The sequence below is a fragment of the Rhamphochromis sp. 'chilingali' genome, assembly GCF_963969265.1.
Source record: "Rhamphochromis sp. 'chilingali' genome assembly, chromosome: 19".
NCBI lineage: Eukaryota > Metazoa > Chordata > Actinopteri > Cichliformes > Cichlidae > Rhamphochromis > Rhamphochromis sp. 'chilingali'.
The window spans coordinates 16739653-16755428 of NC_137946.1; the positions used below are offsets into that span (position 1 = coordinate 16739653).

The 15776-nt window shown below is 43.0% G+C and overlaps 1 protein-coding gene across 2 annotated transcripts in view; it reads left to right on the forward strand.

Annotated features, from left to right (window-relative positions):
* mtus2a (microtubule associated tumor suppressor candidate 2a) overlaps window positions 1-15776 on the forward strand; it is a 45859-nt gene that overhangs the window by 14016 nt on the left and 16067 nt on the right. For both annotated transcript variants that reach the window (XM_080866536.1, XM_080866537.1), the window contains exons 2-4: window positions 753-3007; window positions 3918-4176; window positions 7197-7442. In XM_080866536.1, coding sequence (XP_080722662.1) covers window positions 995-3007; window positions 3918-4176; window positions 7197-7442 — 2518 coding nt within the window. In that variant the 5' untranslated portion in view covers window positions 753-994. The remainder of the gene's footprint in view (window positions 1-752; window positions 3008-3917; window positions 4177-7196; window positions 7443-15776) is intronic.

Consider the following 15776-nt stretch of genomic DNA (forward strand, 5'->3'; position numbering starts at 1 on the left):
GATTCGCTTATAAGGAGGAGACATGGCACTCCCAGAAATTCAAGGGTGAATTTGCTGGTAGAAGTTTAGCTACTGGGACAAAATGTCCATTGAAACCATTGAACTTAAAGATAATTTGGATAATGTTTTAAAATAAGTATCTGGAGGCATTTCAAGATGGCTGCCAAGTGGCCAGACTTGTGTCTAGAATGACTTTGATGATGCCTGAAATTAAAATGAACATTATTACTTAGAGAACTAATATCTAATTCTCATAAAAATGATAAGTTAAAACCTCCAAGTTCTTTTTGAACACACAATAAAACTTGCAAACTGCTGTAATTGTGTGCATGTTACATGGCACCAGCTCCATAGGCCCCATTTATGCTAAACTGCCTTGCAACCACCCACTATAACACAAGAAATCTCTAAGTGGGAGTCAAGAGTTCTCCTCTACTTGTAAAGTCTCTGTTGCCTCTGAAATAGAAACAAGGTAGTATTAAAACTGTAATTTTCTTGTTATACTTCCAGTGATTCTTCTCTCATAGGCAACCAGGTTTTTTTTTCAAATGGCTATCCACTGATATGAGTCATACATTAAGAGCAGAAAATGGTTCGCCGTACACAGCTGATTTCATAATTGCTGCTACCCAGAGCAGGCTGAATATTAAAAAAAATTAAGTGACTCTGTGGGGGAACTGCAGAATGGCTGCTTATTAAGTGTACTTGATGCTTTTTTTTCTGACAGTTCCCTTTGTTGTCTTTTATTTCAGATTGAAAGACCTTCATCGTGGTGAAAAACCATCAGAGACCGCTTTTTAACTCGCCGTAAATGCAAAATAAGAAAGGTGAAGTGAGAAAGGTTTCATGAGATGACATTTTGTCCCTGGCTTATTCAAAAGAGCCGTCATCAGACCCTGAAGAGAAAAGGCAGTGAGGGAAGTAACTTTTGTAGCTCCATAAATGGCCTCAGTACCCTGCAGGTGTCTTTGAGTGTGACAAAAATCAATTCAACATGAGCAATCCAACTAGTATCCAAGGCCTGAGGGTCAGTGTTGACAGAGGAGAAAAGATTGGAAATAAAACCCAGATCCAGTTCACTCAGTCTGGAGATGACAACGCCAATCAGTTATCCTCAATCAGTGATCAAGAAAGAAGAGGTTTGTATGAGGACACGGGATACGGCACAAGCTCTATTCCTCCCTTGGTCTCTCAGAGCGACTCCCCAGAAAAGTTAGAGTTTTGGGGATCAGAGCAGCAATGCGTGGAGTCTGACTATGAACTTTTGGCACGTCAGGAGATACATACTTACCTGGGAAGCAGGAAGCAGGAGGAGAATGAGGAGGAGGACGATTGTGGAAGCATGAAAGATGGAAAAGATGAAGGTGCCATGTCAATATCATCGAGTTCAACAGCCAGCTCTGCTTCTACCGGCGTGAGGAGAAATGACAATGACAGCAACAGAGTGGAGAGTAAAATTCAGAGAGGCAAAGAGGTTCAGAAAAGGATCGCCTGTCATAGCACTGAGGAGCTAGACGCATGTGTGACAGCAGAGAAACAGGACACCAGGTCAGGCAGAGAAAGATGGAAGGGAGGTCTGAAGGAGTCTAAGTCTGAGACGAATGTGTTTGTCTCCAGCCTGTCAGCTGTTTCCCTCAGTGGAAGCCTGTCTAGTGCTCTGGATGGTGATGGAGAAACTTCTCTCGCCTCTCTGTCGAAGACCAACCCTTATCACAATGCCCAAAACACTACCTCAGCCCAGAACAGAAGAAGGGCAGCCCCTGTAGATGCCAATCAGAACTCCCCACCGATGCATCCTCAGGAGACCCTTAACCCAGCATTCTCATACCAGGATCAGAGAAAAGATGAGAGAAGTCATAGAAATGGCTTGTCCTCTGATGGAGGGCTAGGCCAAAGGAGAAAGGCTGGATTTGAGGAGAGGGTGCTGCCACCACGGCGCCAACAGCTTGTGAGGCCCCTCTGTCAGACGGAGATGGGAAGAGCGAGGAGTGCAGACTCCAACACTCAGCAAACTGAGACAGGGCAACCGTCTCCTCTTAACCTCTCTGCAGATCCACACAGTAATGGGTCAAACAGAAAGTTTACAAAAACATCTTTACGTGAACCATCTGATTTCTCCCACCTGTACAACACATCTGTAGTCTCCCAGCTGAGGCAACCCAGCCAGACATCCCAAAGGGAGACTCCACCAGCGGAAAAACAGCCAGCTACAAGTGCACGCCACAGTTCCAATCCCTCAAACCCTTCCACCTTAGAGAAGAGACCCCAGACTCAGCTTACATACAGAAGGAATTGCTCTAGTCCCAACAGAACTGGGGTTGAATCCAGGTCATCAACCCCTCCACACTCCCCTCTCAGGACACCCCAGGGCTCACCATGCAGGCAACCCTCCATGTACCTCGTTTCTAGGAATGTCTCTGGAGTGGTTAGACATATCCCTGCTGTATCAACATCAGCTCAGGGCTATGGCAACAGTTGCTTGAGAGCACCAGTCAAAACTAATATAAGCACAAGTGGAATCCCCAAAGCGCCTCTTAACAACCAGCAAAGCTCCCCCAGCTCTAACAACAACAACTCCCCCAAAGACAGCTCGCCATCACCTAAACTGAAACCTAAAGGAGTTCGCCCCAAAATCATTACCTACGTCCGAAAGAATCCTCAGTTTAAGCCTCAGGCTTCTGATGGACCGTATCAGGTATCCTCGCTACCATCCAGGCTGTCCGCATGCACCCACAGCCAAACACCCACATCTTTTAAAGACACACCTAAAGAGCCCCCAAGGCCTGATCCGGAAACCCGAGGAGCCCCAGTTCTTTGTGCCTCCAATCTGCTTTATGATAAGTACCGCCAGGAGATGCAGACAAACATTTTTCCATCAGGAATACTGAATAGGAGTATAAGGGCTCCTGGACACACAAACACTGTTCCACCCGTACACGCCCATAGCCACACAGCACCTCCAAAACTGGGCAGCAAGGCAGACAACTTCTATGGGACACCATCAGAGGTGAGTCCTGTTTACTGTAGAGATGTGATTTTAAGTCTTTCTTTGATTATGAGTCTTACGCACAGTTTATTGACTAAGCATATTAACGCTTCCATCATGCTGATAGGCCTAGTAAACCATGTATAATTGATAACAGGCCTTTTGCATTTTATGATCACTCTCAGAGGACCTTCATTATTGCTTCTAAACCTATTTCTTATTGATACTGATTCAATAAATTCATTTTGCATTCATACTTATATACGCAGTCAAACACGAACATGGGGAAATAAATATTTAATGCTTGTTGAAGTGCAAAGTCCGCGGGGGACGAGTTAGTTTTCAGTGCTTCACATGACAATGTATGTGTGTTAGCATTTTGCCTAGAACACAGTAACACTGTTGAGAGTGTCAACATTTCAAATTTATTCCGCAGCTTCCAGTTTCCCTGCAGGACTCTGTTACATTTTCATTTAGAGTTAATAACATCTGATTTGCTGGGTTCCATTTTTCATCAGATTTGATTGCTTCTACTCACAATATAAGAAAAAGAAGCATGCAGCAGAGTTCCAAACTGAGGATAGAAATACTTTTTTTTTCAATAATCAGCATCATGCTGCTATTAGATTACAGGGTGCGTTGCATTTTTGCACAAAATTAAAGCTGCTACAGTATCCAGACATTGTTACTAACAAACGTGGGTGAAAGTCTGAAGGGGGTTTTAAAGCAAACACACACAAATGTTAAAAAAAACAAAAGAAAACGCTGTTATTATCTTAGTCATGAATTTAAGTGTGGCCCATACTTGAAATGCTGCAATGAAAAATGGAAAGCTCTTATGTGATTTAACTGCACAGAAATGGCTTCAGAAAACACAGCATGTCAGTTATTTTGATGGCATTTGACTCCATTTGGTGATTTTGATTTCTAGGTTGGAAGATCCGTCAGCTTGAAAGGCTGCTCCGCTGAGGACGCTCTGCAGAGCAGGACGGCTGCTCAGGCAGGAGGGAGTGGCAGTCTCCTGCGGTCTGGCAGAGGTCTGCGTCTGGGACTGGGAGCTGTCACCAGAACGGCTACGATCGCGGCCAAGGGCAGAGGACCTAGTCAAGGTCAGAGGTCAACACAAGTCTTCAGCCAGCCGGTCCAACCTGTCACCCCAGCAACTAATCAGAAAGACCCGGATAATACAGGTAAATTAAACATTTGACCAGATCTGAATTTTCCACACAGAAAGCAGCAAGGATAGCAACTGTAAATGACCTCTTTTGAGTCATCTGAGCTCATGTCAGATTCTATTTCAGCAACCCAAAATTTATGCTGCGTTACCTTTCTTCTCCTCTGCCGCACCAAGCAGTTTTGAGACCCTTTCCTCCCCTTATCAACTTGGCCCGAGATGAAGGCAGCTCATTAAAATGCGTTCTCTGAGATTAATTTTGATCTGATTGGGAATCTTTTAGAGACACTCTGAGGGGACTCGTTCCACACCAGTACGCTGCCATCACCAAAATCAAATAAATAAATAACTACTTGCTCACATTTTCCTCTTCGCGCACAAAAAATTTCCAATTCTGAGGGTTCAGATAGCATCTCTGGCTGCCGAACTCAGATTTAAGTCACAGCTCAACTGTTAATGCAATATTGGAGTCTAAAATTTTCTCATCATCCTGCACACTGCTGGCAGGCTGTGTCATTTATCACTCCCATGCATGTTTGATTTGCTGTGTAGCTGAGGGTGCCAACGCAGACACAAACTGATAACATCCGGAGAGATTTTGTACATCTACATGTGTACTTTAATATATACATATATACACAAAATACATACATACATACCCAAAACTGAACATGCACAGTTGATCAGCATAGTTTCATGATGTGCTGGGCTTCCTTATCATAATCCTTATTAATACATATGCATAGCAACTACATGCCGCTTGGCCCTCTGGGAACTAAAGCCTTTGAAGTACAAAGCAATTAACACTTAAGTGATGTCACTATCTTCCTTCTGGAATCCTCCATGCCCTTTGCATGGTTGGATAAACGGCACCTGAAATGCTGAAATTATTTGAGTTTTTCATTTTTTCTCATCAGTCTCCTGGGAAAACACTAACTAGAACCCCCCACCCTACCCCCCCACCCCTTTATTTCATTCATCGCTGTGAATAACAACATGTGAGAGAAGAGGAAATCTCTCTGTGTCACACAGATTATAGTAGTTATGCTATAAAGTTATTGTGTAGCTGTCAAGCTACTCAAACTACTTACTTAATTACTATATAGATACGTCTAAATACTGTATTGTTTTTATAATAAGGACCTTCTTCTCATATGTGTTGTAGCAACCACAGCTTCTTCGTGCTGACACTCTCATCTACTCTAAAGCATCAGTGATCCTGATGCTTTGTGCATGTTCTGCTGCAGAGGTTGTAATAAACTCAGGTGTTACATTTACATGGAATTTCAGACTCAGTGGAGGTAATCGGTGCAGGTTTTTGTGTCTCACCTTGACCTGACTCTAAAAGACTGGCGATTGTTGCACCTTTCCCAGCTGCCTATCCCATTGAATTTTTCTGGCCTAAATTACTTAATGTCCTTGCTTTCATTCAAAGGCAGTGGACGGAAATATGGTTTTGCTCACGTCTTTAGCATTGGCAAAACTCTTAGGGTTTTCTAAGGGAAAACAATTATAGCCTAAAGGACCTTTATATATAAGCTTTTTGATGGTGACTTTATCACAGAGAACTTTGAGATGTGTGGAATAAAGACACCGGTTACTGCTTTCTATATTCACAAGCAGTCTGCGGCTGTGGTATTTAGGCTATAGTTGATGATTGCCAAGCTCACTTCTCTCCGTTGTCTCTCAGAGTGAAGGAGTACAGAGGAGTGGGGGTTGGGAGGATAGAATAGAAATGAGACCATTTATCTTGAATGATCCTGACCTTCTCACTCTAGAGGAGCAAGCTCCAACCTAATGAACAGACCGCATGGCACACAGACGGGCGCTAAGGATCGAGGGAGGACATGACAAGTGTGAGCAGCAGCATTGATGATGCTGGAAGGGAGCTAGACTGGAAGCTTTTTTAATTTTTCTCCCGGGTTTTCCCCTCTCTGTTCCAACAGAGTTTTATTTCTCCTTCACAAAGTTTTTCTTTCTTTCTCTTGTCCTCACGATGTGGTTGCCCCCATAGCATGCACTGGCACATGCAGCTGTGCCAAATGGAGAGGAAATGAGGGCTGCCTACCTTATCTCTGTAGCCAGCAGGGGATAAAGCTCCTCTTCCACCCAGGATCTAGACCTTGTTCTGCAGGCTAGTGCAGCCAAGATGGAGCTTTTATCCATGGCCTGGGGATTTGCCCACTGCCCATTGTGTGTGTATATTTGTGTGTAGCCTTTGTTGTTCATGCCTTCACATTTCATCTGTATTGCCATTGGAAACCATAGATTACAGCAAAGAGAGGATTTCTCACAATCGTTCCCTGACAATAGCTTCCTATATGAGGCTGTGATTACCTTTTTAACCTCAATTTCTCTCCTTGATTCCAAACATTTTCCTTTTGTCCTTCAATAACAATAGTTTCTCTTTTTTAAAATTTACCTTCCATACCTTTCAAGTTTGGAAACGACTGCTTTTAGTCTTCGAGATAACTTTGAAGGGTTACTGATAATAAGGCAGTAAGGTTATGGGTTAGATAGATATATTAACAATGACCTAATCTGTGAGTGTCACATTGAATACCATGATAGCGCTGACATTTGAGAAACCGCTGGCCAGTAGCCCAGTCTGCAATCACCAGCAGAGCCAAACACAGCTGTTCACAGGTTGTTGTGTGTATACTTATTATATTTACTTGGCGCAGCAGTCATAGTCATAGAATGATGAACTTCCTGGTGCCCACTGAGAGCTTAGTCAACACAGGATAATGAATGGTTCACAGGGGGATAAACATCACAACTGTTGAGCTTCTTGTATATATTTTGCCTAATGAGTTTAGTCAATAAGTACTAACACACACACATACATGCACACACACAGACATCTGTACACAAAATCACTTTCCCTGTATATCAGGATTCATTTGTTGCAACTTAGATAAAAGGAGCATAAATGAAGTAGTTCTTTTTTTCTCAGTTCATTGCGCATGTCTTGATTCGTTTTTTAGAATTCTCAGTAATACACATGAGATAACATGATTTATGCTTGATTCTCAGATGACCAGGCTGCCACCCCACCCGCTACTACGACAGCAGCAGCCCAGCCCCAGGCTGCAGCGGCCTGCAGGTCTCTGCTTCCCAAAGCAAGTCAGTCGGGTCTTCGCCCCCCAGGTTTCAGCTCCAGCCGCCTGCCCGCGGGCCGCCTGGCGGCATTTGGCTTCGTCCGGAGCTCCAGCGTGTCCTCTGTCTCCTCGGCCCATTCTGCTGACAGCACACAGAGTGACCCCTGCAGAACAGCTCACCGTGAGTCAGCTCAAATCTGTTGACACCACCATTACCACGCGTCAGATAGAGGCCCTTCCATGCACGCGTCTGCTTTTCTATGATGCCACGTTCACGTCACGCGAATGCCTGCCTGTTAACTTTAATGCCGACTTTATCACCACATTATGATACATTAAGAGTGATAAGCACTTAAGCGCTTTTGTTGCCTTCCACTGTGTTTTCCCTGATGAATATAGTTTGCATAAACAGCCCCCACCCACATGCATTATGTTAGGGTTTGCTTTCTCTTTGAGTTCCACCCCTCCTGCAATTTATCCTTCACTCTGAATTTTCACACACAATATCAACGTAATTATCGTGTGCAGAGACACAGATTCAAGAAGCACATCTTCCATAACACACGAGGACACCAAAGAAAAATCAGATTATAGTCACTAGCAGTGCAGTGTGTAGCTGTCAATTCGCATTAGTGTTTTATCATCAATAGGTTTGTGCACAGGCCACGTTGGTCTTTCCATTCTTACGCTTAGAGGTTTGTCAAAACGACACAGCACACATCATCGTTACCCAGACTTACCAGTAATTTTACAGGCTCTTACTGTAACTGGGTCTGTGCTGCAGATTCTGTCAGCATTAGCAGAGATAACAGCAATGCTTGTGTGAATAGTTTTCATTTTCACAGTAGCAGGGGCCTGGAAGAATTTACAGTTGTGATCCCAGTGCTGCTTGGCAGACTGGTTAGATAGTTGGCTGAATTTTGTGATGGCTGCATGTGTATTTAATGTGACCTACATAGGAAATGCTTGCTCTTCCTCTCCCAGTTACAGTTGACGTAAGCGCCTCGCTCTCACGCACATCAGGCCCCCTGTTATGTCATCGCTCCTTTCCCTCATTTCCCCCCTTGTGCTCATCCTTTTTTTTTATCCTTGTCTTTTCTTTGCCATTGGTTAAAAAGTAAACACAAACTGTGCAGTACTGAGGGAACGGCTCTCTGCAGTGCAACAGGGAAAAGAGGAATCCCTCTGGGTTTCCAAAGCAGAATGTGTTTATCTTTTTCTTCTTCTTTTTTAAACAAAGCTGCATAAATAGGGAGGTTTTATTTTTTGAAAAGCCTATGTGCTTCAGGAGAAAAAAAATGTTTTTATTGTTTTAAACTTTGTACGTATTGATGAAGGAAATAGCACTATTACTGACTAAGAGTGGGGGCACGTGTATGTGTGTCAAGCTGAAATCAGTGATTTTAAGAATCCTTTATTCATGAATATTTATTGTCTTTTGGAGCTATTTCTAAGCAACTATACATCTCAGCATCCTCAATTTAAACAACTGCAAGTACAACTTATGTGGATATGTCACCACTTGGCAAAGGTCTGGGAGAACACCCAAACTGTCACCCGTAGATGGGAGAAAACTGGTTAGGATGTTCAGTAACAACCATGGAAACTGCTGATTCATCAGCATCACTTTCCACAGTGAACAAATAATGGGTTGTTTTCTCGCCGTGGCACTGGTGCATTGCACAAAGTGGATGGAACAGTGAATTAGGACTACCTCCAAATCCTTCACCTCAAATCAACACCTAGATGGTAAAATTTGTTCATAATTAAGTGCTCTAATAGGATAATGACCAAAAGTAATCAATTTACATTCTTCATTTTATATAAAACCTTCATTTCTACAGTTTTTTTCTTAAAATAAAATATTTCAAATAATGTCGCACATAAGTGAAATTTGATTTAAGATATTTCTGCTGAGCAAACATTCATTAATTACATCAGGACACACTGCAGCTCTTCACATACTGTAATGACACACTTGTACTACTAAATCAGAGAAGAACAAACACAATGTGACATGATCTTTCTTGCTGGCACATTGTCTATTTAAAAAGCTCTCGGTATTAATGTGCAGTAGCCAATCACCTGTCGGTCAAAACTCCTTAGGCAGTTAAACCTTTATACATCAAATATACTCAGAAAGTGTAGCAGCACCTGCCAGGACAACAGAGAAGACTAGAAATTGTTAAAAGTAGTGCCTGCAGCAGAATATTCCTCTTCCTGCTGTTGAACGGCTGCAGTGTAAGGTGAAGCTAAAATGGAATAGAGGATGATAGACGTGAGAGGAGGAAGATTAAGGTCCTTTGATGTTAAGTTTTATGTGTGTGTCTGTTGGTGTGTTTGTACGTGGCATGCAGTGCGGGAGACAGAAGGGGAGAGCAGAAACATTTATTTCCACTTTTGACTCTGCGTGGTGCTTGTGGCCTTTATCAGTGAAGTATTTGAACTCTGGGCCCTTTTTGAACCCCCGACTGCAGATCCTCCTTTTTCTTTCCTGCTGTGTGAGCACTTGATGAGCTTCAAGCACAAGGTTGTCTGATGTCTTTTTGTCTTACTTTACTTTACTTTCTTGGGGGGATAAGTTTAACAGTCATACTAGCTCTTCTCTTTGCGAGATTAGGGTGAGTTTTTTTTTTTTTGTTTTTGTTTTTTTTTTGTTTTTGTTTTTTTTCTTTTTTTTTTTCGCCTGTCCCATTTGGTTCTTTAGCCATCAGAATTGTTGTCTGAAGACCAACAAGGATACCCAATGGATTTACTTTGCCAAATGGATCATCGTGGCATTGCCGTATTGGTCCATTTGGTCGATCTTTGTTTTTATTATTTATTATATTTTATTTTCAGATGTTACAGACGGGACAGACATGAGTGAGAGATAGGAAAGGGAGAAAGAAAGAGGAAGGAAAGGAAAAACAGAAGGGGAGAGGGACAGTGAGAAAGGGGGGGAGAAAAAAAATAAAAAATCTCCTGGATCACCTGTTGAGAGAAGAATAGAAAACAAGCAAAAAAAGACAAAAAAAACCAAAAAACAAAGCAACATACTAAACACAACACCCTCGCATTAATCTAGCTAAGTGTAAACAGCAGTAAATACTAAATATTCAATGTTGTTGTGCAGCACGCAGGACAGATGTGCTTCGAAGTAGCAGCCAAGAAACGTGTAATTTGGGTCTACGAGCAGTGAACACCCGTGTGCATACCTGTGTGGATCAGCATGCTTGCATTCCAAAGGTTTCTCCATGTAACGATCTGCTAGGGAGTGTGGGGGGGCCACAGCCCCGTCCTCCAGGGTGTGAAGCAGGTATGGAGGAGATCAAAACTCCAGACATCCAGAGGCCCCCAGAACACAAGAAACCATGGAAGACCAACAGAGGGGCAGCCGCGCCACTGTTCCAGTAAGAGCTGAGGAGAGTCCCAGATGAGGGTTCACTCAGCAGCCGCGGAGCAGAAGCCAGGGGGAGTTGCAGTGACGCGCCCGTGAGCTCCGCCGGCCGCCAGCTGTGCCTGAGTGACCGAGCCCCAGGCCGAGAGGCCGGGGGCACCCCACCCCCGAAGGGGCCCGAGCGAGCCCCAGGCTCCAGGCCCCGATAAGCGGCCGCCAAGGAGTGAGCCGGTGTGTACCTGGACGCCCACCCCCAGACACAAAGAACCACCAACGCACCGACACCTGAGGGAGTCCGCCACCGGCAGGGGAAGTGGTGGTAGGTGGAGATAGGCCTCCAAACCTTGGAGGGCCTGAGGTGTCCCCAGAGAGGTGGCGTCTGATACCCAACCTGACATATAGACACAGAAATACAGGCACACACAGACACAAACATCCATTCCCACCCTCATGCTCTCATATGCACTCACTCCACACTCAACCAACGTGGAGACAGACATAAAGAGACGCTGTACACACGATCACACTCCCCAAGCGTACTCTACAAACCGGGTCTAGGTACCCTTGCTCCTGGAGGGGGGAACTGCACCCAGACCCAGGTGGTGTTACCCTTTTCCCTGCGGTGGGGAGAGGCAGACCACCCCGACTCCGTAGCAGCAGGGAGGCCCCACACTCCAGACCGCAGTCGGACGGCCAACTCCACCTAGCCCTCCCGCTCCAGCAGGTCGCAGAGAATGGGGGTGGGAGAAGACTCCAAACCTCCCTCCACCCGCTCATTGTAGTGTTGATGCATGTGTGTTCTAAGGTGCATTTAAAACCCAGGAGGGCATGGAGCTACCTGCCAGAGAGCAGCAGGTAAGCGCATAGTCCCTCCTGATAGCCCTCAATGTCTAAGTGTATTTAAAATTGAGAGGTGGGCAACGACGCCAGGGGTGAGGTGTACACCCTGATGGTAATTTGGACTCCGTGATTGTGCCCACCCCCAAGATCCTATATGTATGTGTAATGAGAGTGTGAATAATGTGAATGTCTAAGTTGTGGGATAAGAAGAAAAAAAAAGAAAAAAAAAAAAGAGATTAGGGTGAGTTGCCATACATTTATATGTATAATGAGTTTAAAACCACAACAATAAATGTATTTAGGAGAGATTTGCAATACCTGATTTTCCTCCTCTGCTCTGGGATCTTTGCCCCATCTCACCACGCTCCAGCTTCGATCAAAGAACAGAAAGACTGACAGATGCATTCTCACATCCTTCTGTCAAGGATGTCAGGGGAGCTCCAGCAACCTAGTACCTACTTGTGCAGAGAGAAGCATTCCCCATCGATCAACGAGCAAAACGGACTCTGTTAGTGCTCTGGATGGTACTGATAGAAGAAATCATTAAGGAGTAACGCGTTTGGGAAAAGATTGCAGGGCACTAGTAAAGTGGGTTAGAGGAATGTCCCTGGAGTTTATACTTCCCACTGTTGTAGTTCATCCTCCAGCTCAGTGGGGTGTGTGTGTGTGTGTGTGTGTGTGTGTGTGTGTGTGTGTGTGTGTGTGTGTGTGTGTGTGTGTGTGTGTGTGTGTACGGTGCAGGACTAGCGTAGATAGTAGCTTCAGTAAAAATAGCTGATGGCTTGTTCAACTATAAGCCATTCAACTTTATTATTACAGTGGGATGAAAAAAAGAGTCATACAGCATCAGGAAACTGGGGAAATTAATGAAAATTATTTGCAATTATTTGATACTATTAGAGCTAATTGGAATTAGGGCATTTTTCTGCATAGGAACACATAACATTCACACACTAAGCTAATACTAGGCTAAACTGCTTTGACCATAATTGATTCTTATCAGCGGTTTGTATATAAGTATACATGGAAATATGTATGAGTTAGTCTAGAGGCTAGAGTAGAGTATCTAGAGGCACATAGCTTACTCTACATGGCATTGATTAGCCATTAATTCAATCCATGCTTTAGCCCAGTGGCTGACATCTCCCAAGATGTTTCATGTGTGTGTGTGTGTGTGTGTGTGTGTGGATGTCTGCGTGCTTTTGCACTGAAGACACCCCTCTTGCATCCGCACATGAAAGAGGGGTGTGTGCTGTTAATTCCTCTGTGATTGACAGACTCTGTTTCATAGCTGAGAGAAGATTCCAGCAGAAGACAGTTGATTAAGCCTGTGCCTTTGAGCAACACCGACTCCATGACAGAAACTCAATCGCCAAAACAAACTGTGTATTATCAGCTCTATTTGTCTTGTCTTGCGATAATAAAATATTGTAAGAAATCAAACGAAGGGCGGGCTGGAGCGAGCAGGGAGCTGAGGGGAGAAGAAGAGCTGAAGGGAGATGCAGCGGTGAAAGCAAATTCAATGAGTCAAAATGAGCTAAGGGGAGAGAGGAAGGAAGACGGGGGAAAAAGGAGCGGAAAGCGAGGCATGCGGAGATCTGCATAGAGAGGAGAGTGAATGCCGTACCCCAGATGCCATGGCTCAGATCTAGTCTCTGACTCATGCTCGCTCACTGTGAACAGATGGTTTCTGTGGTGCATGTGCGCACACACTTATAAGCATACACACACACACGCTGGTGGAGGAGAACATTAGATGGGCCAATTAGATATGGCTGGCATTCTGTGGTAGAGGAGAGAAAAAACTAACATGGCAGAGGCTTATTGAAGCGGCAGTGCTCTAGCGGTGAGGATGGGCTCGACGGGGCTGTTTATTAACTGCTAAACTCCCACTCTATTTCAACCAGCTCTGTGTTAATCGAGCTTTATGAGCTTAAAAGATGCTTTAGACTGACAAAGATGCATGCATATTAGTCAAGAGGCAGCACCCCTGTCCTTCGTTCTCTCCCCGCTGAGGAGCTCTTATTGCTATTTTAGTTTTTCACTGATGCATCTCTTAGAAGAAGCAAATAACTCCAGGAAATATCTTTTTTAATGAGATAATTGCAGGAAGTCAAACATTTTTGAAAAGATTTTGGAATAACAAAATAGCTGCTAACACAAGTTAAGTTTTGTTTGAGTTTTATTAGAAAGTTTCATGTTGTCAGCCAGTATCGTTTCTTTTCCTGTTTTTTATTTACTAGTTTTTGCCTTTTTATTATATTTTTTATTTCACAGCCTCAAAGGCAACCTCTTTTATAGACACATAAATAATGTCGTCACACTTGTTATATGTAATTTCATGGCTGAAAAATGTAAGCTTGTAAAATTAATAAATGAATATTTATTTTTTTGCTTTGTTCTTTCAGAAACCTAAACAGGGAGCTTGATATTATCCCAAAAAGTGTCAATAACTAACAGGCGGGTGTAGCAGCACCATGGTGGTAAATGCATTTTCATTAACTTATTCTGTAAAAGGCTTAGTGCCTGGAGACAGAGTCTGAATACTGCTGAAATAGTGCTGACTGCCTGTGCTCACTTCTCGTGATGTTGCCTCAGTGAGTGAAATGACTGTTTTTGTCCAAGCTTGTGACCAGAAGCTGAAAGAAATGCAGAGCAAATGGCTCGGCTTAAGAACACTTCAGCAGGGATGATTCTGGCTGTCACTTTGAACCCAGACTGTGGTTAACAGATGGTCTCCTTCTACTGCCTCCTCTCTCCATCCTAAATCTTTCGCTTATTCTCTCCTGCTTTGAATGTTCAGAAATCTACTTTCTTCAAGACTGATCAAGAGCCTAACAGCAGTGTTATATTTAACCTTCTAGGACCCTGCGTCCACATATGTGGACATCACATTTTATTTAGACCAAAATACTCACTTATGCTCTACAAGGGCCTGATATCCACTTACGAGGACATTATACTGCCACTGTTCTATCAAAATTCTAACAAATATCTTCATTTGTGGCTCTCATTTTTCTTAGAAACAAAAAGCAGGTAAAAAAAAAAAACATTTGATAATTCTTTGTTTTTACATTCATCGGGCCCCAATATGCCCAAATGTCAAAGAGAAATTAAAAATGCATCCTCTGGAAGAGTTCGGGTCTTAGGAGGTTAATCAAGAGAAAATGCTTTTCCTCCAGTCTAACTCTGAGATCATTTCTTAAGACTGAACTTTAAATTACCATTTGACTGCTTTCAGTCAGTGCTCCTTATCATAGAGGAGCATCTCTCTCTTGTTGACCATGAGAGGAGAAACGCTGTCCTTTTAGCTGGAATGAACTTTTAATCTCTTGGCATCTGTGTCCTAAGAGAGGAAAGGAGGCCCGAGGCTGCTGCCGTCAGCTCCTGTGTTATCATTTAATTCGACTGTCTACAACCCATGCCTTTGCTCTGTGGGGTTATTAATTTGATATTTATATATTCAGATATAACCTTACCATGACTTTCAAGAACATCACACATGATTGTAGCGTTTTATTCCCTGATATAAAACTGAGAATTGTGGGATGTACAATTCCGTGCGTTTGCAAACTGTTTTTTAGTTACCATGAGAAGACATTTGGTGACAATCTTAACTTAAAGTTTTAAGTTAATGTAGCTTGAGATAAATTTCAGTTTGGAGCATATTTAAAGCCACACTTTCTAATTTTGAACCAATCAACCTCCTTTGTCAATTCCAGGTTGCACTTTCAATTAAAACGATTAATGTAACCTGAATATTGAATATCAAATCTGTATCTTATTCTATGTTTTATTCATCTTACTCTGTTAGCATGCTTTGGAAACCCAGTATTCAAGTTAATCTGTTTGTTGACCAGTTTTTAATATTTAATATTATTAATGTGATTTTATTTAGATAGCTTTTCTTCCAAATATTCTTTTACTGGTTCATCTACAAATACTGGATAGAGTCGATGGAGTCAAATTCCCTTCCTTATGTGGCTAGATTTTTTTTTCTTTTGACAGTTGTTCTGAATTTCATTTATTCCACCTTTAAAACCAGCTGAAGGAAGGAATCAGCAGGAAGCCATTAATAAGCAGAACAAATTATGGCCTCTGATGAATATGAGTTTCAAGCTTCATTACACACGCTGTCTTTCGCACTGAACAGTGTTAAAGGAAACTGACATCTGTCTGTGAGAACATGTGGTCTAATTAAAAAAAAGTTTAAAAAGTTAATATTAGGGTTAGGCTTAAAAGTTGGTGTATAAATGGAAAAAATTTTCAGTAGGTTTACACACTGACTTACATTAC